General features: G+C 46.8%; 2 protein-coding genes across 2 annotated transcripts; one reads left to right on the top strand and one right to left on the bottom strand.

The window, feature by feature from the left end:
• Window positions 1-1,030: 1,030 nt before the first annotated feature.
• CCT7 (chaperonin containing TCP1 subunit 7) lies at window positions 1,031-17,784 on the bottom strand. The gene is made up of 12 exons (XM_045549861.1): window positions 17,629-17,784; window positions 12,835-12,988; window positions 12,091-12,197; window positions 10,435-10,560; window positions 9,535-9,587; window positions 9,003-9,174; window positions 5,248-5,412; window positions 4,261-4,449; window positions 3,484-3,581; window positions 2,965-3,097; window positions 2,292-2,498; window positions 1,031-1,398 (listed from the first exon to the last, which is right to left on the bottom strand). Exons 1-12 carry the CDS (start codon window positions 17,632-17,634, stop codon window positions 1,177-1,179), a joined length of 1,632 nt encoding a protein of 543 aa, XP_045405817.1. The 5' UTR covers window positions 17,635-17,784; the 3' UTR covers window positions 1,031-1,176.
• Window positions 17,785-18,709: 925 nt separating this feature from the next.
• On the top strand, window positions 18,710-22,763 carry PRADC1 (protease associated domain containing 1). The gene is made up of 5 exons (XM_045549863.1): window positions 18,710-18,885; window positions 20,820-20,920; window positions 21,442-21,551; window positions 21,806-21,973; window positions 22,197-22,763. The coding sequence occupies exons 1-5, from the start codon at window positions 18,819-18,821 to the stop codon at window positions 22,315-22,317; spliced, it is 567 nt and encodes a 188-aa protein (XP_045405819.1). The 5' UTR covers window positions 18,710-18,818; the 3' UTR covers window positions 22,318-22,763.
• Window positions 22,764-22,892: the final 129 nt, after the last annotated feature.

The raw sequence follows: 22,892 nt of genomic DNA, 5'->3' as shown, positions 1-22,892 counted from the left end.
AGACCAAGTTGCCAACATGGCCTGGCCTTGACGTCCTCATTTTACAAAATGGCCTTGACCCACTGGTTTGATTATTAGTATACTGAAATATTTAAATTCAGAAAAGGAACAGGTGTTTAGGCTTAAAATATGGCAAGCAGAATGAGCACTTAAGCCTCACAACTCTTTGAACCGGCTATTCTTATCACACAGGTGGAATAGTTGAGGCTCAGAAAATTTAGTCTATCTAAAGACTATCAAGTTCAGACTCCAAAGCCTGAACTTGGCCATAGCCCCATCTGCTTTGGAGTCCATCTAGCCAGCAGTGGCTGGGCTCAGAGATTTTTATTATTATTTTCACCACTTCCAAGGTTCAGGCAGTGAAAACTTCAGTGGCTCAAGGTGACATAATCATTAACCTCCAGCTTCAAGAATTACTAATGACAGCTAGCTGCAGGCCAGCCATCAGGACCAGTATAAATGTGCAGGCTGCTGGACCCTGCTGGAATTCCAGGTTACCCACCGGCCATTCCAAACTTCCATTGGTCACAAGAAAGCAGAAGGGAGCCCTAAGATCACTGGTGGCTGGACTGAAGCAACCAGATGGGGGCCCTTTCAGTCATCTTACTAGACTTCCAAGAGGTCACCAGAGTTTAGAGAGAATGAGGCCTCTCCAAAACTTCCACCTCAGAGTCCTCAACTCCGATATCAGCAGTAACAGGGAATGAGAGAATGAGCCAAAAGAACATGGAGGCAGAAGGGGCAGACAGGGTAGACAAGGTAATGCAATCTATTCACTCAAACCAGAAAAACCCTGGGAGTGGTGCCTAGCTAGGCCAGGGCTAAATAAGATCATGTCAGAATAAAAGGAAGCAACTCCCTATCTCTTAGCCATTTCTGGGACAAAGAATGCAACCACAGTGACACCCCCAGACAAGGGCCACTCCAGTGGAGCCCACCTACTGGGCAAGTGCACACAAAACTAAAGTTCTGAGCTGCAGTCAAACATTTGTAAGTAAAACTACCAGGCCAAAATAATTGACAAAGTTAATTCTAAGTGTTAAGTTTTATTTAAATAACCTCCAGTGAGAATAGAATGGGCCAATTACTACCCTTTCCTTGTAACATCAATTAACCAAGCCAGGGAGACTAAGTGCACCCTGCAGCCAGTCAGTCCTGTGATGGGTGGGATGCCTCTCAAAGTGGACGGCCACGGCCCCGGCCCCGGCCCGCTGCTGGGGGGGCATCCACAGTCGAGCGGGGGTTCTTGATGGTTTCATCTACAGACACGATAAGGCACGCCGCCTCTGAGGCTGCCGTCAGGGCATTGATCCGCACCATAGCTGGCTCCCACACGAAGGCCTCAAAGTTGTCAGCAATGTCCTCGTTGTTGATGTCCACCCCATACCATGTGCCCCCCTAAAAGAGCAGGAAAAGAAGGGAGATAATATGGAACTGCTCTCAAATTTCTTCTTGTATACTGGTACTCCAGAACACTTGGACTGTTAGAAATCTTTGGGCTCTCTGAACTTGACAGCATTTCCTCCAGGAAGACAGCATCTTCCTATGGCATCCTTTCAGGAACCTGGAAGCACCCCTACTCCTGCCAACCACTCCCTTCCAAGCCTGGACAAACTGATCACCCAAGAGCTCCAGGCCCTCCATCAGGCAAGCCCCATCCTCAGGTTTTCTGAGGATTATGTGTATCAAACTATGAGTTCTCAAGAGAAACAAGAATGGATTCTTTCCCACTCCCTCATCTCATTGCTTAAATTAAGCCCCATTTTATAGATGAGGAAACTGAGACAAAGAGAGGTAAAGTGACTTGCTTAACGTCCTAACACAAGCCAGAAGCAAGGTCATTCACTAAGTGTTGCTATCACAGTGCTGACCAGTTAAACATATCTGCTTAACAAATGGGGAAATTAAATTCTTAGAGGCTGAAGTAACTAGCCCAGGATCACACCTGGAGGTGGTAAAGCCACAGCAGGGCCACAGCGCAGCAGGGCTCTGGAGTGCTTCACCACCACGCTAAGAAACGCTCTGCACGAGTCCTCTAGGCAGGAGGCTGCTGGGCTCCTCTCAAAGCACTGTAAGGAGCGATCATACTCTTGGTAGAAGCACTGAAGAAACCCTGGACCTCCAGTCCTGGCACCATGGCTTCCCCTCTGACTTCAGAGACAACAGTTAGTTGGTACTGGATGGAGCTGCAGCCTATCACCTGGGCACAGCTTGTGTAAGCACAGCATGCACTCAGAATCTAGCCCCAGGCACCCACCAATCCCTGAACCCAGAGGAAACAAAGGACCCACCTGGGCATGCCGAGCCCGCAGTTTGTTGAGGATGTTTGTGGCATCAAAGCCAGCATTATCACACAGCTGGCGTGGGATAATCTCCAGGGCCTTGGCATATGCCCCAATCAACAGCTGCTGCTTTCCAGGAATAGTCCTTGAGTAATCCCGCAGGTACTTGGACAGCTCCATCTCAATGGCTCCGCCACCAGCCACCACTGAATCGTTCTGCAGAAATGAGACCATCTCTCAATTTAAGCGATCCCTGGTCCAAGCTCCAAGCTGGGCCACTCACCAGGTCCTCCAGCCCAGAGAGTGGTTCCTCATTCCTTCCCTCACCCAAAGCCCCAGAAGCTCAGACATGGCCCCTATCTAGCACATGTCAACTTCAACCCAGTGAGCCTTATGGTTTCTGACTCTTCAAGGTCATCTGTAGCTCGAGGTACTGGCACAATCACTGGGATGGCTGACTACAGCAGCTCCACAGTTTGCTAACAACAAATCTTAGCAGCATAACCTATTTTTGAGAGACTGAGGCTCAGTTTCTCTTAGATGTGTGGGGTAAAGCAGGGCCCGCCACACCGCCCCAGGAAGGCAGGTTACATAGGGAAGGAGTCACCACACACACATACAGGTCTGATCGGCTAAGGCACAGCAGGCTGTGCAGGAGGAGGCCATCAGCCCAGTACCTTACCTTGATGGCCCTCCTGACGATCATGATGGCATCATGCAGGGACCGTTCTGTTTCCTCCATAAACTGCTCAGCACCGCCGCGGAGGATGAAGGTGCATGTCTTGGCCTTGGGGCAGCCAGTGAAAAAATTGTACCTATGCCGAGAATCAAATCATACACACGTGAACTCCTTTCTGCCACCATCTTGCTGTCCTATCCTCACTGCCAAGCTCTCCTAGGACTCAGTAGCTACTCTTATGTTCTTCATTCAGGCTGCCCAATCCCAACTTAAAGACATTTTCTTGGAAAGCTCTGGGGCTGCACCACTAGGGCATAAAAAGTTGTGGAGTCAGACTTTAGACCCAAGTAGGCCTTTTTCTCTCCTGTAACACTGAATATATCTGAGCTCTTCATGCCCAAAAGGTGAAACCCTGAAGAAAGAGCAGTACAAACTGTATACTACACCCAAAACAAGGCAAAGGGCTAGGCCCAGGTAGATATTGTGACCTCAGCCTATAGACAGCCGAGGCCTATGGCTCACCTTTCGCCGCCAATCTGGGTCTCTTCAAACACCTGGCAGCAACCCAGCACATCTTCTGACAGAGCATTCACACTGGTCTGGATTGAGCCTCCACAGGCCTAAGGCACAGGGAAGAGTTCACAGGGAAGAGATCTAGCAGTGAAGGTTCACAATGAGCCCAGTTTCCTGCCACTTAGTCTGAAAGCCAGTTCCCAGGCTGGATTCTGCCACGGTGCTCCAGCACCCTCTGCACCGATAAACTCCCCTTTCCCCTGAGCTCCAAGAGACCCTTCCCCCTCTCTGAGAGTAGAAAACAAAATAGAACTAAAACACATTAAGAGCAAGTTAAAGGCCTAGTTAAAAGGAGATGGGGGTCCCTTCAATTTGGCTTACACTTTCTTCCCCAAACTAGGGTGCTTTGGACCCAGCATTTGAACTCAGGAACCGTACTTTAAACCTAAAAGTGTCTTTTGTGAGATGCTCAAGAAAGGGAAGAAATCTAGCTGGGCCCATCAATACCTGAGTCTGTTCAGCTAATCACAGCATTACTGCTAGGTTCTCTCACAAACTAGATTTATTTCCTGACTTTTCTGGTTAGAGTAACTTTAAAGCAGTTTCTGTCACTGAGTGCACACACACACTGGGAATGAATGCAGTGCTTCCTAGCAAAAAGAAAGAGTTATAAGACAGGGCTGGATTCCCATGCCAACCTGACAGTGCACTCTATTACAACAGTGGTGAATGAAAACCCCTTCAGGGCCATGAAGGCCAAGCAGCAGACTGTGAAAATTTACATACCATCATTGTCCTCTTCAGATCCTCCTCAGGTACTCGGCCAGCACAGAACATGTCCCTGTCAGCAAAATATTGGGTGGCCACATCTCCAATGGGGAGTTTGGACAAGACGACTTTGGCTCCAGAATGATGGATCCTCTCTAACTTGTCGTAGAGAATGTTCCACTCAGCATCAACAATTGCCTGGTAATCCTGTAGAGGCCCAGAAAAGGATGACAATGCTTTGGGGTGGAGGTTGTCATATATGGTAGGGTAACATATACTCCCCAAAATAAAACATACTAATTTATCTGGTAATTAACAGGGGTAAACAAAATAGCTGCTCCTCAGTCCAAGTAAAAAAAGGACCCTATAAGATAACTTAGAACTTCCAAACACAAAAGCAGAAGATAACCCCAGGGCTGGGAGCTATGCCAAAGCTGGCACTGACATGATATGAGAAGTAGTTTAGTCTGGCTGAGTTCTACTCTCTTCTGAAGTGCTGCACCCATGGAGTTCCCAATAAGATCCCTCCTCCAAAGGCCATTCTGTGCTAGGAACATATTTCCCAAGAGCTGCTCACAGCTGGGTGACACTGATACCTTCAGAGGCAGCCTTGGCAATATCAGTGAAAGGAGCACACGTCCCTGCAGCATGAGCCCCAGTCTAGCAGGGGAGGAGCCCATACCAGCACAAACAAGGGGAATCAAAATACTGGGTAGGCTGGGTACCTGGAGAGCCCCTGCCAACCTCTTCCTCAAGGCCAGAGCATAACATCTCAATAGGTCTTCCCTATTCCAATTTCCTTAGGTCAAGGTCACTCAGGGAGAGTACAGAGTGAGAAAAGAAGTGGGCCTGGTATTTAGACATCAATATTCGGGGAAGCAGGAGGAGAAAGGGGCCCACAAAGAGCCTGAGAAGCAGAGATGGGCTCAAGACAGCCATGAAGACCCAAGGCTCTGGCCCAGAAAGCTGCCCATTTCCACACCACTGCCAGCTAGTGAGGCCTACCTCAACTGTGTGAACTCTTATCTCAGCATTGTCTTTCTCAGCTTTCAACTCGAGCTCAACATTTAAAAGGGCAATCATGGGATTATCGTACTTTTTGGGTTGCATTTCAAACCCAGCATAAGAGAAAGTCTTCTTGAATGCAACACCAGCTACCAGCTGAGAATCCTGTTAAAAAAAACAAAACAGTCCAGCAGTTTAGTACGTGCACGAAATACAATCAAGCTAGTGCTTTGGTGGGATCATGCTTGTCCACTCCTGTGAATCTGAAAGGGTTAATCAGGTCTTTTTTTCACTGCTATAACAAAGCCTTTCCATTATCGTAAAATCTGGGACAAATCAACTTTTCAAAAAAAAGTAACACAAAACATATTTTAGTTATCCGTTTAATATAAGGAAAATCATTCAGTTCAGTGACAAAGCATGGTAAAGGCCTGTCTAGGCTGTCCCCTAAGACTGACCTCTGAAGCACTTGTCAGTGGATACATGCGGTGCACTAGAAAAGGAGCCAGGTGTTTATGAATAAGGCAGAAGCTATGCAAAGCTCCCCACTTCTATGCCCTTACTCCCAAACCTCAAGTCATCTACACATACACCTTCACACACCCCCACCTGCAGTGCACAAACACACAACCACCATGGGATGTGCTGTAGCCTAGATGCTTCTTCTCTCCAGAAGATGAAGCCAAAAGATCATAAGAATTAGAAATCTCCTGAGTTCCTAACCTATCATCATGGCTCCTTCCAACTCAATCCCTCAAAACATAAGATTCTACCGCTTGTTCCGTAAGAGTTTCCTGTGGGCTGGATTTAACAGCAGAGCATGATAGAAAGCACACTGCACTCAGGACTCAGCACTACCATGAGACTTAGGTTCACATCTCAAGACATTTTTCTAATTTATTTTATTTTATTTTTTTTAAAGAAGAGACAGGGTCTCACTATTGCTCAGGCTGGTCTTGTACTCCTGTGCTCAAGCAACCCTCCCACCTCCACCTCCCAAAGTGCTAGGATTATAGGCATGAGCCACCACGTCCAGCCCCAGATCTTTTTTTCTTACTAAATGACCAAGGCATTTCTCACACCATAAAAAAGGATATTCAGTTCAATGACCTTTAGGTTCTCTGTCAGTGCTTATCCACAATTCTAATCTGTACTACTGTAGCCTGTTAGCGAACAGTATCTGTTCCCAATCCCTGCATTCATTCAAATCCACAGCCTCCTGAAGACAGCGATGCCTGAGGTGAATCATGATGGATCAGCAGAAATGAGTTGTCAAACAGAACAAAGGGATGTTCCCAACAGATGGGAGGCAGTGCTGTAGAATCAAAGAATGAAAAGCCATTTGAAGTTGCTAGAATGTAAAAGACTGGGACCAGCCAATGAGGAAGAGGGGAGTGGGCAGAGGCCAATTTACAAGGCTAGTATAGGCTATGCTAAGGCCTGGCTTTTATCTTGGAGGCAATGTAGACCCCAGAAGGCTTCACGCAGAGGAGTAAAGTGAGGAACTCCACCTTGCAACAGTAGTAAATAGAATGGATTTAGGGGATGGAAGACTGGAGGAAGGACAACCATGGTCCCAGGAAAAAGAGACAGATTCAAAAAAAAATTAGTGAATTAGCAGGTAAAAATGAGACAATGGCGATTGACAGGTTGTGAGGAGTCAGAAAGGTTTTCGAGGATGACACTAGATGGCTGGTTTGAGTGATTGAATACATGGTGGTGATACCAACTACGACAAGAAAGAAAATGCTACAGGTTTGGAGGACAAGAGTTCAGCAGCAGTTGGATACAGAAGCAGGAGGCCCAGGGGAGAGGCTGAGGACTAAAGATAAAGATCAGGAAGTTCTCAGTTAATCCCAATAATAAATAAATAATCACTACCACCATTTATTGAATTCTGCGTCAGATTTTATGCTAATAGTTTTACATGAAATGTGGGACATTCTGGAGAAAACACAAGTGTGGCTTAGAGAGCCTTGGCTTTCTTGCCAGATAAGATTATTGGTTCTGATCACTAGTTTAGTGGATGTCAACCTAATTTCAAGGGTTTATGGAGTAGGAAGGCACAGGAGATGAAAAATTGCTACTAAAGCAGTGGATATGCTGGGCATGGTTCCTCACACCTGTAATCCCAGTGCTTTGAGAGGCTGAGGTGGGAGGATCACTTGATGCCAGCAGTTCGAGACCAGCCTGGGCAACCGCAACCGAGGGAGACTCTCTCCATCTATGCATACATATGTAAATAAAGAGAACCTCAGCCCACTGGTCTGACATATGCCACAACAGAAGGGAGAATGACAAATTGTGAATACAATCTGGGAGGGTAAAAGTCAAAGAAAAGAGATAGGCTATATTTCAAGTAGGTCTTCCCCTGTCCAAATCACTTCAGTTGAGATCACTGAGGAATAGAGTAAGAAGTATTAGCCAGAGACTGAAAAGGTCAAAAGTAGCACGGAGATATCAAAGAACATTTCAGGATACTTGCTATGTAAATTTAAATAAATTAAATCTAAAATTCAGTTCCTTAGTTGCATTAGATGCATTTTAGTTCTACATTATTAGTTCTCATTCCTAGCTTAGTGGATGCCAATCTAATCTCACTAAGGGTTTATGGAAGTAGGAAGGCCCAGGAGATAAAAATAATTGCTCAGTAGCCACATGTAAATAGGGCTACCACATGTAAACAGGACGGTGTAGATATGTTAACAGTTCCACCACCACAGAAAGTTCTATTGGACAGCACTGAGTGAAGAGCCACACAAACTGATACAAATCAATTTCTAAAGTAGGTTGTTAAAGGGACATAAGCAAGTCATAGAACACTATATATTGAAAGCAGTCTTTTGTGTTTAAAAAAACTATTTACATACATACTCATATATGCACAAAGTAATTCTGGAAGGATACACATATACAAACCGATAATAGTGGCTGCATATGGACCAGGGTGATATATGGAACACTTACTGTTTACTTTAGGCCCTTTTATACAGTTTGAACTATGTATCATCTATTCAAGATAGATGAATATGCTGGGCATGGTGGCTCACACCTGTAATCCTAGCACTCTGGGAGGCTGAGGCAGAAGGATCGCCTGAGGTCAGGAGTTCAAGATCAGCCTGAGCAAGAGTGAGACCCCAACTCTACTAAAACTAGAAAGAAATTAGCCAGACAACCAAAAATAGAAAAAATGAGCCAGGTGTGGTGGTGTGTGCCCATAGTCCCAGCTACTTGGGAGGCTGAGGCAGGAAGATTGCTTGAGCCCAGGAATTTGAGGTTGCTAGGCTTGATGCCACAGCACTCTAGCCCAGGCAACAGAGCGAGACTCTGTCTCAAAAAAAAAAAAAAAAAAAAAAAAAGATGAATAAAAGGGAGAGCTTAACAATATCACTTGCGATTAAAGAGTGTACTAGAAAGTACCTCTCAGATTTATTAATTGGGAGGGTCATATATAATTTATCTCAGCTAGCCCTACTACCCACCCACCCCGACATTCATACAGAGAATCTGAGATTCTGAAAATCAACCAGTCCAATTTTCTATTCTGTTGACAAGCAAATAAAGATCCATAGAGTATCTTTATCCAAAAGTATCTACAGTTACAGCCTGTAGTGGCAATGTGGGAAGTACCATCCCAGTCTGACTTCCTGTCCAACATGCATTTTCTGTACACCTGTCGTGTGTGCCCTTCTCCCATATGAGGCTGTCTGAAGGGTCAATGTGAAAGCAGGAGCTGTCTAGGGAAGCAAGCTTACCTCTAGGGCGCCACCCTGTACCTTCTTAATTCCAATCATTTTAAGCTGCAGCAAATCATCGAGCATCATCACCGCATCAACCACCATCTTAGCAAAGAAGGCTTTCTGCTGGGAGATAAGCTTGGAACTCAAAGCAGTCATGGCACACTTTTCCAGCAGCTTCCTCTGCTCCCTGGGACACAAGAGCAGAACCTGCATCAAGTCTTGAAAAGCAAACCCCTCTTATCTGATTCCATTGCAATGTGGAGGCGGTTCCCTTCTAGCCTCTAAAGTCGGCCCTCTCCAACTTCGCCTTCTGTATCTTTAGGGCAGATTATCAGTCAGTGACAGATGGTGACTGCAGTCAAACATCTCATATGTGACAGCTTTTAAACTATAGTCTATAGCCTCTTCTGTGCTGTGTGGGCTGGGGCACAGCCAAAGGTCTCACAAGAGCCAAACAATCCCAGGCCCATATAGAGACTGCAACATGCTTCTACATCCCCTTTGGCCACAGAAGTCAAGGTTCTGACAAAGTCCAAAGGAAACTTACACTTTATCTGCCTTCTTCACAGTCACAGCAATCTCTCTGATCTTGTTAACTGCCTGCCAAGAACAGAAATTGAATGAGTCTCTTATGCTAAAGACATACTGCTAAAGTGGATCCCAATCTCTCATTAGTTCCTAGTCTATTTACTTCCAAATCTTAAACATTTCTACTCTACAGTTGAAACAACGTTCTGGGTCTTTTAACTGCTCAGAAAAATGTAAATCTCTACAGTTTAGAAAACTCCAAAAGTTAGAAATGTAGAGTAGGTATATAGTTCTGAAGAATCAACAGGGGGCTTCCAAGATTTAGCTCTGGATCTGTAGGTAACACACTGAAACAAATAAGCAGAAAGAAGTTATGACACCAAATTAGGCCAAACCTTCTGGCTTACTGAAAGCACCTATGACAACTTCTACTACTTTATATATTCGTTACATATACAATATACAAATATATATAGTAAACTTTTAATCTTTTTCAAAATGCTCCTCATCTATGATCTCATTTTAATGTCCCCACTCGAAACAGAGACGGCAACGGGAGAAAGGCCTAGAGAGATTAAGTACCTCGCCTAAATCACAAAATGAAGACTAAAGAGTGAATAATAACTAGGTCTCAAGATATGACATGAGGAACTTGATAAAAACAAAAATAGCCCTTACTTACTAAGAGCCTATAGCTACAGCATAGTCTACTAGGCTGTTTAACCTGAAGCTTAAAAAGATTAATATATCACATCAAATAGCTACTGAAAAATACAACTGAGAATCTTAGGAAGAAGTCAGAAAATGCCCAAAGAACCTTATTCGCCAATCCTACCGCACACCAGGAAAAGTATTCCCCTTACTAAGAAGAACATGAAGGTGCCCGGGCACAAGGTCAAGTTAACCAGTACTCTCATACCAACTGGGTGGCTGTGCGGAAAGCTCGAATGATGATCTGGGGATGTAAACCTTCCTCCACGTATGGTTTCACCTGCTTCAGAAACTCCGCAGCCAGCAAGGTCACTGAGGTGGTGCCATCACCGACCTGGAAGAAGAAGATAGGAAATAAACATTTTCTGATACTTAGGAAATTAAGCCCTGAAACTCCATTTTTAGGCACTCTACCCATTTAAACTAGACAACTGTTTAAATAGGTGTCAAGTTTTTTTCTGGAAGCATAGGTTTTTGCAACAAGTAGAAAGAAGGTGACAGTATGCATCCATCTTGTCAAATAGTCCCGAATTAATTCCCCAGAGCCATTCTCCAAAAAGGACTGACTTAGGCAATCAAATTTTCTCAGGATATGAAATCACAAAATCACACATGTGAATTAACTGAGAACTTATTTATTATGTACAAGGCATCGTGATAATAAGACAGCTCTTGTCATGCTTATAATACAATGCTTACATGTCACAATAACCATGGTACCAAGAAGCATGAGAAAAATAATCTTTAAGGAGCAAAAAGTATTGTAGGAGTTTACAAAAACATAATTTTCAGCCAAATCCTACTAAAACAAACCTCCCAGGACCTGCTGCAGTTTTTGTATTTCAAAAACTATTAGGAATAGGCCGGGCGCGGTGACTCACGCCTGTAATCCTAGCACTCTGGGAGGCCGAGGCGGGTGGATCGCTCGAGGTCAGGAGTTCGAGACCAGCCTGAGCAAGAGTGAGACCCCGTCTTTACTAAAAATAGGAAGAAATTATCTGGCCAACTAAAAATATATATAGAAAAAATTAGCCAGGCATGGTGGTGCATGCCTATAGTCCCAGCTACTTGGGAGGCTGAGGCAGTAGGATCACTTAAGCCCAGGAGTTTGAGGTTGCTGTGAGCTAGGCTGACGCCACGGCACTCACTCCAACCCGGGCAACAGAGTGAGACTCTGTCTCAAAAAAAAAAAAAAAAAACCCATTAGGAATAAACAGATTACTAGTTTGCTAATCTTTCTTAGATGGTGCTTTTCTGTAATGGGATCTCTATCCAATTTTTGATGAGGGAGAAAAAGAACAAGACAGCTTTTTAAGAAAACTGAGAAAGAGGCTGAGGCAGGAGGAGGACACCTTGAGCCCAGGAGTTTGAGGTTGCTGTGAGCTAGGATGACGCCATGGCGCTCTAGCCCAGGTGACAAAGCAAGATTCTGTCTCAAAAAAAAAAAAAAAAAGAAAAGAAAAGAAAAAGAAAACTGAGAAATGTCCAGGCATGGTGCCTCACGCCTGTAATCTCAGCACTTTGGAAGGCCAAGCCAGGAGGATCCCTTGAGGCCAGGAGTTTGAGACCAGTCTGAGCATCACAGCAAAATCCCATCTCTACAAAAAAATACAAAAATGAGCTGAGTGTGGTGTAGTAATCCTAGCTACTTGGGAAGCTGAGGCAGAAGGATCACTTGAGCCCAGGAGTTTGAGGCTGCAGTGAGCTTATGATGACATCACCGCACTCCAGCCCAGACAACAGAGCGAGACCCCGTCTCAAACAAAACAAAACAAACAACAAAAAAACTTTTAAGAGAGGAGAGTGAAGGAGCAAGCAAGCATGTTTTTCAAGCTCCATTTAAACATATAATTGATTTTCCTACCTCAGCATCTTGGGATTTGGCAATGTCCACTAAAGTCTTTGCTGCAGGATGGACAACATCAAGGAGTTTCAGAATTGTGGCCCCGTCATTAGAAATTGTTGCTTTGCCTTAAAAGAAACAAATAAAAGTTTAAAGCCTCTTTTTTTAAATTCTGTCTTCTAGTTGGACCTGGAGTCCAAATACACTTTATTGGGATGGGGCAGAGGGGATCATGGCAAGATTGAAGGGGACAGATACTGATCTGATTTTATATAGTTAGCTCCGTGCACAAAGGGCCCCCTAAAATCACAAGCTTTCAAAGACCACAGGCTTCTGATATTCTTTGAACAGCAATTAGTACAGCTTGATTGGATGTAGAAAATATTAAAATAAGAGCAACCACTTAGATATTCTAAACAAGCGGACACCCTCACCCATCAATTAATACACTAAAATGTAAGGGGGAATTTTCTCCTTGTCTTGACAATGATACAATGGGAGTGACCACAGGCAACTCCAGATGATGTGATTTCACATTTCTAGGCCCTATCTTCAGGCAATGGGGTCCTGAGCCCAGGTTCTCAAATATAATACCACAAGGGCTCAGCATTCAGGACAAGGTATGAAATGGAACTGCTTCAGAGTGAGCAATCCCTTAGAGATCTTAAAAGCAGTGGGATTTCCAATGCCAACCTGTGCTAGTCCAAAACACTCCCTAGGAGCATCCTCTCATGCATACAGGCCTGAGAAACCCTGTAGACTTACCTCGGCCATCCACAATAAGCTTATCCATGCCACGGGGACCCAGGGTAGTTCTTACAGCCTCAGCAATCACCTGGCAGGCACTGATGTTACTCACGAGCTGGGGAATGCCTTGGGAGCTATCAGTCCCCTCTTTTAACAGAATAACTGGTGTGGGCTAGAGAAGAAAGAACAATATACTGCTTTTAATAATCATCTATTACGATGAGATTCAAAGGGGGAGGGGAGAGGAAAAATGCTCCCACCTCCCCTGGAACAGAATTACCTGGAAGCCTTCTTAAACTATATTCCCCCACTGTCCACCACATCCATTCCCCATTAGCCTCTACCACTGGAGTACTGCTAAGATTATAGCATACCCTGCAGGTGTGCTACACAGGAAAATGGTTTGAGAAGCACTGATGTGACAGAATAAATCATGTGTTCACCAGTGCCCAGCTGAATGAGCATAAACTTTTCAACTTCTGCCCTTATTCCCTGTGCTGAGGAATTAGGTCACAACACAGGAGGAAGCAGGCCCTGCTCAGTGTTCAGCCCCCAGCAAAACATCCACTTGTCTATTATTACAGCTCAATCTTACAGAAGCAGATGGGGCACTGATGCAAAATGCAAGAAGCCAACAGCTCGAGGTGTTGTCCTGGAGATGCGTAGGCAGGAAGCTTTGTCAGGGATGTTCAGCTGGAGTGGAAGAAAACAGGCAGAGAAACAAAGAACACCTTTGTCCTGCCTCGCAAAATGACAAGTCTAATTCATACAGTAGTGTGTCTCTCTCTCATGCTGGCTCAATAAAGCTTCTGTGTGACTATTTCCAATCAGCTACCCCAAAGAAGTTTTTCTCTATTTTGTACTGGCTTCCAGAATAGTCACTATCCCTATAAGGGCCTTATTTGCAGACTTGCTTTAGAAACTTTGGGAAGGCAGGGATACTTGCTTGCTTGTTACATTTATTTATTTTTTAAATACCCAGAGTCACTAATGCACACTTGCTTGTTTTAAAGGGCCTGCTCAGGTATCTTTGCTCTAATGACCATTAGCACAGACAGTAATTTCTCAACTTAGCAAACCAGGGTTCTTTCTCTCTGCATCTAAGCCTTAGCCTTCAGAAATGAGCTCATGAACCAGATCCAGTCTTCCCAAGTGTTTCTGACTAATTTTTTGTGTGAAACAATATATAGTGAAGGTAAATACTATTTCAAAACTTTTATTGTGTTACTTAAATGTGTATTACTAGGCTATGGCTTAAAATTTATTTCTTTAGTATGGAATGCAATAAAAAGTTTAAAAGCCACTGCACTAGTCTACCCCTGGGGTATTTGAGGGATCCAAGCAGGAAAGGTACAGGAAAACACGGGGCTGTCCTGGGCTAACAGTAAGGAGTGAGGAATTCACGTACCAAAAACAGAGTCTAGCAACCCATGAGACTGACTCTGTACTAACTAAGCAATTCCTTAAAAAGTCCAACTCCTCTGGCCAGGGTAGCTATAGAGTAAAGAACAAGAGGAAGACTGGAATAAAGTTAAAGAGGCAGGCAGGAACTAGATCACATATCCACTTGTAGACAATGTATGGTAAAGAGTTTATATTTCATTCCTGCAAAGAAAGACGGCCCTGGAAAAACTTTCAGCAGAGGAATGGCACACTGTAATTTACATTAAAACAAAAATCACTGTAGAAAATGGGTAAGAGGTAAGTCATAATATGTGGATATATAAAAATGGGCTGGAAAGATGCCCAGCAAACTCTAAGGAATAAGAGAGTAGAGGTAATTTAATATATTACTCAGTAAATTTTTTAAATGATGTCAAATAATCACTTATTACTCATTAATTTTTTTTTTTTTTTTAAAGAATGCTTGTCATATAACCCCCTACATCTGGGGTCAGGCATGGGCTAGAGAGGAAATTCCTTCCTGTTTCTGGAGTGTCCCAGGTCTGGTGATAAGAAATGACTTCTCTATCCTTCCAGCATTCTTTCAGGCCCTTCAGTTGGCCCAGTCCCTGGTGCCTTCTGTAAGGGAAAGCTGTGTCTCCTGAAAGGTTTCACCATCACCCAGTCCTGTGAAACCATTCCTTATGGCAGTCTCAAGTCTTCTCTGGTCCACCCTGCCCTCAATGGAGTCTTATAATTTAAATAAAAAACCAACTTGAGTCTCAATCCCTTCCTATCACCTTTAACAGGTTCTTCCATCTCTTCAACAGGCTAACTTATCCAATGCTTCTGTATACTTTTTCTTACCTCCACCTGCAAATTATAACCCCATCTACAAGAGCCACCACACCATTTCTACCAAAACCACTTTTTTACCACCAGGCCAGCAATTCCTCAGAATCCCAATTCTTCCGAGAAGTTTTCTCTACTGCAGTAAACAGGGGTATCCTGAACAGGGGATCCCATGACTTTCTCTTTGCTGTCCCTTGCTCACAACCTTTGTATCACCATCATCTTTAAGTATGAGTTTCCCAAAGGCAAGGACCACAGTAACCTTGATTTGTAGAGTGCCAAGCTTTGGGCACACATGAAGCCATGTTCAGCAGCTTTTGGTGCTGAAAAATTCAACTGTTACTTCAAAGTGCTTGATATAAACCATGAAAAAAGATAGCACTGGCTTCTTGACTGTTTTGGAAAAGCACTGGCAGTAGAGTGACACTAAATTTACTGAGAATTCTTAAGTACGAAGCAAGAAGGGCTTGGAAGCAGCTGACCCCATAGTCCCCATGCCTATGCTTTGTAGCTCTGTAGAAATGGCAGGCTGGGCCCTCCTCTAACAGTTCCTCAGCAGCAGACGCTGATATAGAAAGCCCAGCTTCTGTCCCTCAGTTACTGTCAATCTCACTCATTTTTATTCCTCAAGTAAAGAACATAGCAGAATCCAATAATCTGCCAGGGGTATCATGGAAGGCTTTGGAATTTCAGCTTCATGATCTTCCTCTTCATCCTAATTTAAAACGTTTACCCAGCATTATTAAGCTTGATGTTCTACAAAACAAGATCAGATGTGTATATACCAAGGCACATAATGTTCAACAAAGGCAAGGATACACACTCTGTACGAGCTGTAACAAAGTCACAGGATTGAAGTTTTGGGGGACCTTTTAACCTCTCTTTCAAGCACAGAAGGCTTCTAGAATATCAGAGACCAATCTGATGACAGGAGGACTCTTGGTGATAGTAGTTTCACACTGCAAAATGGGGAAGAGATACAAAGAGCTGATACAATAGAGAAACAGTCAATCTGACAGAGCAGGGGTCAGTTTAGGGAAAATCCAAGTGTTGTGGTCTGGAGCCCCTTGGTGAAGGGTTTTATCACCACACAGAAGAATCTTGGTTATGATTCAGTTCCTTGGAATGCCAACCAAAGCTCTTATGGAAGCCTTGGGAGCAGGCTGGACTGTAGGTGTGAAAGGAAGCAAGCAACCACTTAGCAGAATAAGAGCTAACATTTGCTGAGAGCTTACTACATGCTAGGCACATTCCATGTTACAAATCTAGGCACTCAGTGTGGCTTCACAGCCCTTACTCTCAATTGCTATACCATGCTGTTTCTGCACAGAAGATGAGGAAGACTTCAACTGAATACGTAATGCTGAATATGGACTGAAAAAGGGCAGTGCTGGAGGAATAAAGGGGAGAGGGAGTACAGATAAATGCCAAGTTCATTCTACTTTGGGTACAAATAGAATTCACAGGACATTTGGTAGGAGGGGGAACACCTCACAGATGTCAGTCTGACATCTATCAAGACAAGGAGAAGCTGCAAGACACGGGAAAAGAACAGAGGACTGAGTTGTTTTGATAAGGCAACATGGATAAAGTGAACTGCCAAGTACGCAATATATCGGTCAGGGTTTTGCCATCAAACAACTCTTTAGAGTTGGTCCTACTCAATAGCATCCCAGGAGATACCACTGAGGCTTGGGACCCACGGAAGGTATCTGCAGCTCTGAGAGGGAGAAGACGGGCTGGGGGGGGGGAGTGGAGAGCAGAGCTTACAGAAGCCCTTTAGTCGCCTCCAAGATTCACAGCAACCCCCCACCCCCACCCCATCAGCCCCAATTTTAAGAAAACGACACCCAGAGTTAAGTAGTCCACTAGGAAACCTTGTCTAATGTCAAGGGAGTCAGAGCCCGGGTCTTTCCACCTCTGTTCAAGTGTCCCCCATCTGTCCTGCCCATTCTCCTGGCTGAGACTGCACCCCCAGCAACCAGTAGGGCCTAGTACGTTCAACAGGCACTCACTATGCGTTTATTTAACGACTGAGCCAGTCAGTGAATACTAGCGGAAGTGTCTGTTTCCCCGCATGCATCGGCAGGCGGGCTTGGGGACAGCGAGCAACTAGAGTCCCCGGACACAGCACATGCCGCCTCCGCCCATTCTCAGAAGCACATGTTTTCAGAGTCCGCATTTCCCAGGACAGCCTGGGCTTCCAAGTCTGGCCGCCGACCTCGTAAGCACGCTCGACCCGCACTGGTTTCACCCAGGTCCCGACTGGAGGGGGAGTGCTCGAAAAAGAGGTCCCCGACATGGGTTCTCGGCCCTGAAGAACCCTGGGACTTATAGTACCCAACCGGCCCGACCACAGCTCCCCCTCAAGCCCCAAACAGCCCTCGCCAACGGCTCCTGCCCGATGCTCGGGCCGAGCCGGGCCGCGGCGAGCCGGGGTCGCCCACAGGCTGGGGGTCGGGGCGAGAACGGAGGCGATAGACGGAAAAAGGTCCCACGGGGCGGACGCCAGCCGGGCGGCGCCGGCCACCAGCCAAATGGCTGCGGATGGCGGCGGATGCGCGAGACGCCACTCACCATCATTTTGGAAGCTATTCAGGGCCCCGCAACTCTTCCTCTACTCTCTCTGTCTGGGCCGCCCAGGAACCCACAATGCCCCGCGCTACAGAAATCCCCAGAAGCTTCGCCGAGCCGTTGGACCGAGAGAGGAAGGGGACGGGCCACTTCCGCCACTCTATGGTTCGCTACCACAGAGTCCGTGGGGCTAGAAGAGCCAGAGGCTGGGCTTTAGAGGACGCTCTAGCGAGAGGCGCTAGTTATCGCGGGGTAGTTGCGTGTCGATCGCGCTTTTGTCTTTGAGCCTGTTGGGGGTCCTTGCTCCCTCGGTCCTGTCACCTGTGAACCTTGACTCCGTTTCCTCTACGCACGGACGTCAGACCAAGGAATGCAATAAAGCCAAACGTTTATTAAATGCCAACTGTGAGACAGACTTATGCTAAGTAGGCACTTTTCGTGAGTCATCTCATTTAATCCTCACAAGCCTATTCTGTTGGTACTATCATCATGCCCATTTTACTGATGAGGGAACCGAGACGGAGAGGTTAGGAAAGGCGTCCAAGTCCAAGTTACACAGTAAGTGCTAGCGAAGCGGGCGTGGGAAGCTGGCCTCAATGCCGGTTTTCTGGCTCTGTACTGGCCAGAGCCTGCCCGCGGATGGCGTGCATCAGACCGCGGCCAGCGCCGCTGGAACTGGGCGGAGGACCGCCGGACTAGGCGGATGCTTTCCAGAGGAGGGGGTGGGAGGAGGCAAATCGTCAGGCGAAACGGCCTCGGGGGGATCCGGCGAGTCCACAAGAGCTGACGGCCAGGACTTTCGATGGCCGAAGCCAGTCCTCCGGGGCGCCTACGGCCACCTCCTCCTCCTCCCCGGCCCGCCCACAGCCGGCGAGGTCCCGGAAAGTCAAACCCAAACTGAGAAATGCTGGGGCGGGGCTGAGGTGAGGGCCAGCGGTAGCCAGAGTTTGGGCCAATCAGCCCTCGGCCCCACTTGTCTCGACCAATAGGAAGTGGGCTAAGGCGCAGAGGCGGAAAGTGTGGGTACATGAGCAGGCGTCAGAGCCAATCAGCCGTGGGCCTCGTTCCCGTTGTCCAACCAGCGGCGAGAGCGGGTATGTGGGCGGGAGGCCGGAGCAGCTGTCAGGCTAAAGTCCGGCGAGCGACGCGCGGGGACGGCGGGAGGAGACGCGGCGCCGGGCCGGGCCCTGGAGATGGTCCCCGGCGCCGCGGGCTGGTGTTGTCTCGTGTTCTGGCTCCCCGTGTGCGTCGCAGCCCACGGTGAGCGGCAACGGGCGGGGCTGCGCTGCGGGGCGGGGCTGGCCTCCAGCTTGCGCGTGTCTCGGGCTGGGGGCCATGGGTCACCTTGGGGATCCCGCAAGTTCAGAGCAGGACAGGTTTGGGGACGGGCGGCTGGAGTGAGTGGGTGCTGGTCCCCAGGGACATGAGCTGGGCGCAGCCTGAGGCTCAGCTCTGAATCCTCAGCTTCCCACGTCCAAGCAGATCTCGGAACCTCCCCCGCCTCCCCACCCACTAGCACCTACCCAGGTAGGTGACTTAGGGTAAGACCAGGAGGAGGCACAAGGGACAACTAAAGATGCTACAAGCTGGAGATATGTATGTGAGCATTCGCATATATATACAGGAGCACACATTCCTACACGTGGGCTCACACGCACAAAACGTAAGTACCCACAACCGGTTGCACCTACACGGGCAGATATACCCACAATTTATACAGATAAGCACATGCAAAGGCAAGCAAGGATGTGTGGGGGGAGAAGGGGAAGTTTACCACTAATCCAGGAAGGCTTCCCGGGGGTGTATCTGATGGGGAGCCCCACTTCCAGGGCAAAAGTCTATATAGCTAAGTAGTACTAAGTCAGTGGAGCTCTACTTGGTGGCTGTGATTTGGGCAGTAAGCAAGGACAGCTAAAGCCACAACCATTCCCAACCCTAGCACATAGTAGTGGCTCAGTAGTTTGTTGATTGACTAATGGACCTATGACAGCAGCTTTTATCCTTCAACATTCCTCAATCTCTCTGGGTTAAGGAAACCAGAACTCAAGTCCAGGTAAAACATTAAACTCTGGTCCTGAAGAGAAGTTTCCATACCCCCAGAGAAATCTAGTTCTTCTGGCAACTCTCTTCCTCAGTGCAGTGAAGCTGGACACAGTTGCTATTTATTCATTCAACCTTTATTGAGCACCCACTCTATTGTAGCCACTATGCTAGGCTCTGGGGATTCAGTATTGAATGAAGCTACAAACTTAAGATCCTTGCCCTAGTGGAAGAGACAGACATTAAACAATTATGAAACCTGTATAATTATTACGTTGAAATATCAATTGAAATAAATAGTACATTTGAATGGGTTTAGGGGAGGGCAATCATGAGGCAGAAGCTTTCTCTGAGAAAGTGACATTTAAGCTATGATCCGAAGGATGACTAGGAGTGAGCCAGGTAAAGTGGTGGCAGGAGAGTGGGAGTAGGGAGCCATCCAGGTAGAAGGAACAGCTTGCAGGAAGACCCTGAGAAATGAAGGAACTGAAAGGTGGCCAGTGCAGCTTGAACATAGGAAGGAGATGAGACTGTAGTAGTGGCCAGGGGCCAGATCAAGCAGGGCCTTGTAGGCCACCGTTAAAAGTTTAGATTTTAAGTGCAAAGGGAAGTCGTTGAAGGGTATTGATGTCCTGAGCATGGTGATATAATTGCTAGGATGTTTTAAGATCTCAAGTTGTTGTTTGGGGAATAGACCTTAGGGAGCAAAAATGGAGGCAGGTAGACCAGTTAAGAAGCTGAACAGTCAGGAAGAGATGGTAGTGACTGGACTAGAGGTATGGCAGTGGGACTAGAAAGTCAGCTTTTAAGTTTTTGGGAGAACTGTTTTGTACTCAGGCCACTACATCTCTAACCTGAAACTCCCAGGTCTTCAGAGCAAAAATGGGTTAACCCTAGAGCTCTGTCTTCCTGGCTCGCCTGTGTATGCAGCAGCAGATGCTCTAAACCTCTGGGGTTACTAACTCTGTCTGCATCAATTCTATCCTCCCCAGGGCAAAGACCATCGATCCCACCTACCTGGGGGATCCAACCAGCTGAAGTTGGGACCCTGGACCCAGATTATAGCCAACCCAGTTGAAAACACAGGTCTGTGACCTGAACATGAACCAGCTTGTTCCCAGGAGGCTTCTCACCTGTACTCTTTTATCTTTCAGGCTTCCGCATCCATGATTATTTATACTTTCAAGTGCTGAGTCCTGGGGACATTCGATACATCTTCACAGCCACACCTGCCAAGGACTTCGGTGGTATCTTTGTAAGTTCAGAGAGGCCCCTGATCTCTCTGATCCTCAGCCTCCCCTTTCCACTCTCATCCCACCTGGGTGCCGAGAAAGGCAAGGGAGCAGAATCCAGCTGTCCTCCAGGAGCTGCACTGCAGAAAGGAAGCACTTCCAGCTACTCCCCTGGGTATAATATATACCTGGGCACAGTGGAGGGACAAGCTGTCTCCTTGGGGGACACAAAAAAATGAAATACCAAGAGCAACAGTTTCCTCTGCCAGCTTTAGCTCTGAACTATGTGACTTAAGGCAAGTCACTTCCCCTTTCTGGGTCTATAACCAATTCCCCTATCTCATGGAAAGGCAGAGTAGGGTAAAACAACCAGATAGGCCTTTGTGAGAATTAAGTAAAAATGCTCAAGTGCTTAGCAACACAGAAACCACTCCACATTTCCTTCACACTTTATGAAGTGCCAATAAGATGGGATTGTCAGCCCAGTCTTAAAGCCGATGTGTCTCCTTACACTCTCACCTCCAAATGTCTAAACGTTTTTCAGCACACAAGGTATGAGCAGATTCACCTTGTCCCCGCTGAACCTCCAGAGGCCTGCGGGGAACTCAGCAACGGCTTCTTCATCCAGGACCAGATCGCTCTGGTGGAGAGGGGGTAAAGAGTGGGCAGGCATGGGCAGATTCTGAGATTATTGGTGGTGGTGGTGCTTTGAAATTGCTGTTTTTAAATGATTCATATTTTTAAGGGTCTTTAAGAAATGTCTTAAGATTATCCATACTTTTGGCTATTTACTTACAAGCCTTTATAACAAGTTCTTCATAGTCCTCCTTCCATACTCCCAGGGTGATGGTCTGGGGGAGAGTAGCTGGGACCTGCCTTTCCTTTGGTCTCATCACCACCTCTTCCAGGGGCTGTTCCTTCCTCTCCAAGACCCGGGTGGTACAGGAGCACGGTGCGCGGGCAGTGATCATCTCAGACAACGCAGTTGACAATGACAGCTTCTACGTGGAGATGATCCAGGACAGTACCCAGCGCACAGCTGACATCCCTGCCCTCTTCCTGCTCGGCCGAGATGGGTGAGGGCTCCTTGTCTCTGGCTGTGTCAGCTCCAGGCTGGGTACCATGACTTGGGGGGGGTCAAGGTCAAGGGTAATCACCAGTCCCTTCCAATGGGCTTGGAGTGCCGCAGATGAAGGGCAAAAGTTCCTGGGCTTTGGAATTCCCAGAGTGGTGGGGACAGTGGGGCATGATGGGATGCTGAGAAAGTGACCATCGCCACCTCTCTTCATGCCCTCCCAGCTATATGATCCGCCGCTCACTGGAACAGCATGGGCTGCCATGGGCCATCATTTCCATCCCAGTCAATGTCACCAGCATCCCCACCTTTGAGCTGCTGCAACCACCCTGGACCTTCTGGTAGAAGAGTTGGTCCCATATTCCAGCCATAAGTGACTCTGGGCTGAGAAGGAGGAACCCAGGAATTTTGCTATTTGAAATTTGGGGATAGCATTTAGGGACAAGTGAAGCCAGGTAGAATAAAAGGGTTTGGGGCTTGGCTAGGCTGAGGGAAGCCACACCACTGGCCTTCCCTTCCCCAGGGCCCCCAAGGGCACCTCATGCTACAATAAGAGGCAAGAGCCAGGTCCCAGAGCTTCTGGCTAGAATCTGGAACAAAAGGAGCTAAAGGCAGACAGCCTGAGAGCCATCTGTGACCTGCCACGTCCCACCTGGTTCCAGCATCCCCTACCCAGGGTCTCTTCACAGTGACCTTCACAGCAGTTGTTGGAGTGGTTTAAGGAACTGGTGTTTGGGGACTCAATAAATCCTCACTGACTTTAGCTATAAAACTTCTCATCAGGGTTGCAACTGTGTCCTAGAATAAGAGCACACTGGTGGGAAGGGCCTTCAAACTCACTTATCTGGTCCTATACCGTCGTTTTGAGGGAAGGAAATTGAGGCCCAGAGAAGATAATGACTTGCCCAAGGTCCTTTAGG

The sequence above is a fragment of the Lemur catta genome, chromosome 4, assembly GCF_020740605.2.
Source record: "Lemur catta isolate mLemCat1 chromosome 4, mLemCat1.pri, whole genome shotgun sequence".
Taxonomy (NCBI): domain Eukaryota; kingdom Metazoa; phylum Chordata; class Mammalia; order Primates; family Lemuridae; genus Lemur; species Lemur catta.
Note: the sequence above shows the minus strand (reverse complement) of the source record. Positions and strands in the feature narration are given on the sequence as shown.

Excerpts from the sequence above, each read along its gene's own strand:
- CCT7 (XM_045549861.1), bottom strand. Across the intron at positions 9,175-9,534 it reads GTGAAGAAGGCAGATAAAGT|GGAGCAGAGGAAGCTGCTGG; the intron begins GTAAGTTTCCTT and ends CTTGTGTCCCAG. Across the intron at positions 2,499-2,964 it reads TCGTCAGGAGGGCCATCAAG|AACGATTCAGTGGTGGCTGG; the intron begins GTAAGGTACTGG and ends TCATTTCTGCAG.
- PRADC1 (XM_045549863.1), top strand. The coding sequence starts at position 18,819 with ATGGTCCCCGGCGCCGCGGGCTGGTGTTGTCTCGTGTTCTGGCTCCCC. Across the intron at positions 20,921-21,441 it reads AGGACTTCGGTGGTATCTTT|CACACAAGGTATGAGCAGAT; the intron begins GTAAGTTCAGAG and ends AACGTTTTTCAG. Across the intron at positions 21,552-21,805 it reads ATCGCTCTGGTGGAGAGGGG|GGGCTGTTCCTTCCTCTCCA; the intron begins GTAAAGAGTGGG and ends CACCTCTTCCAG.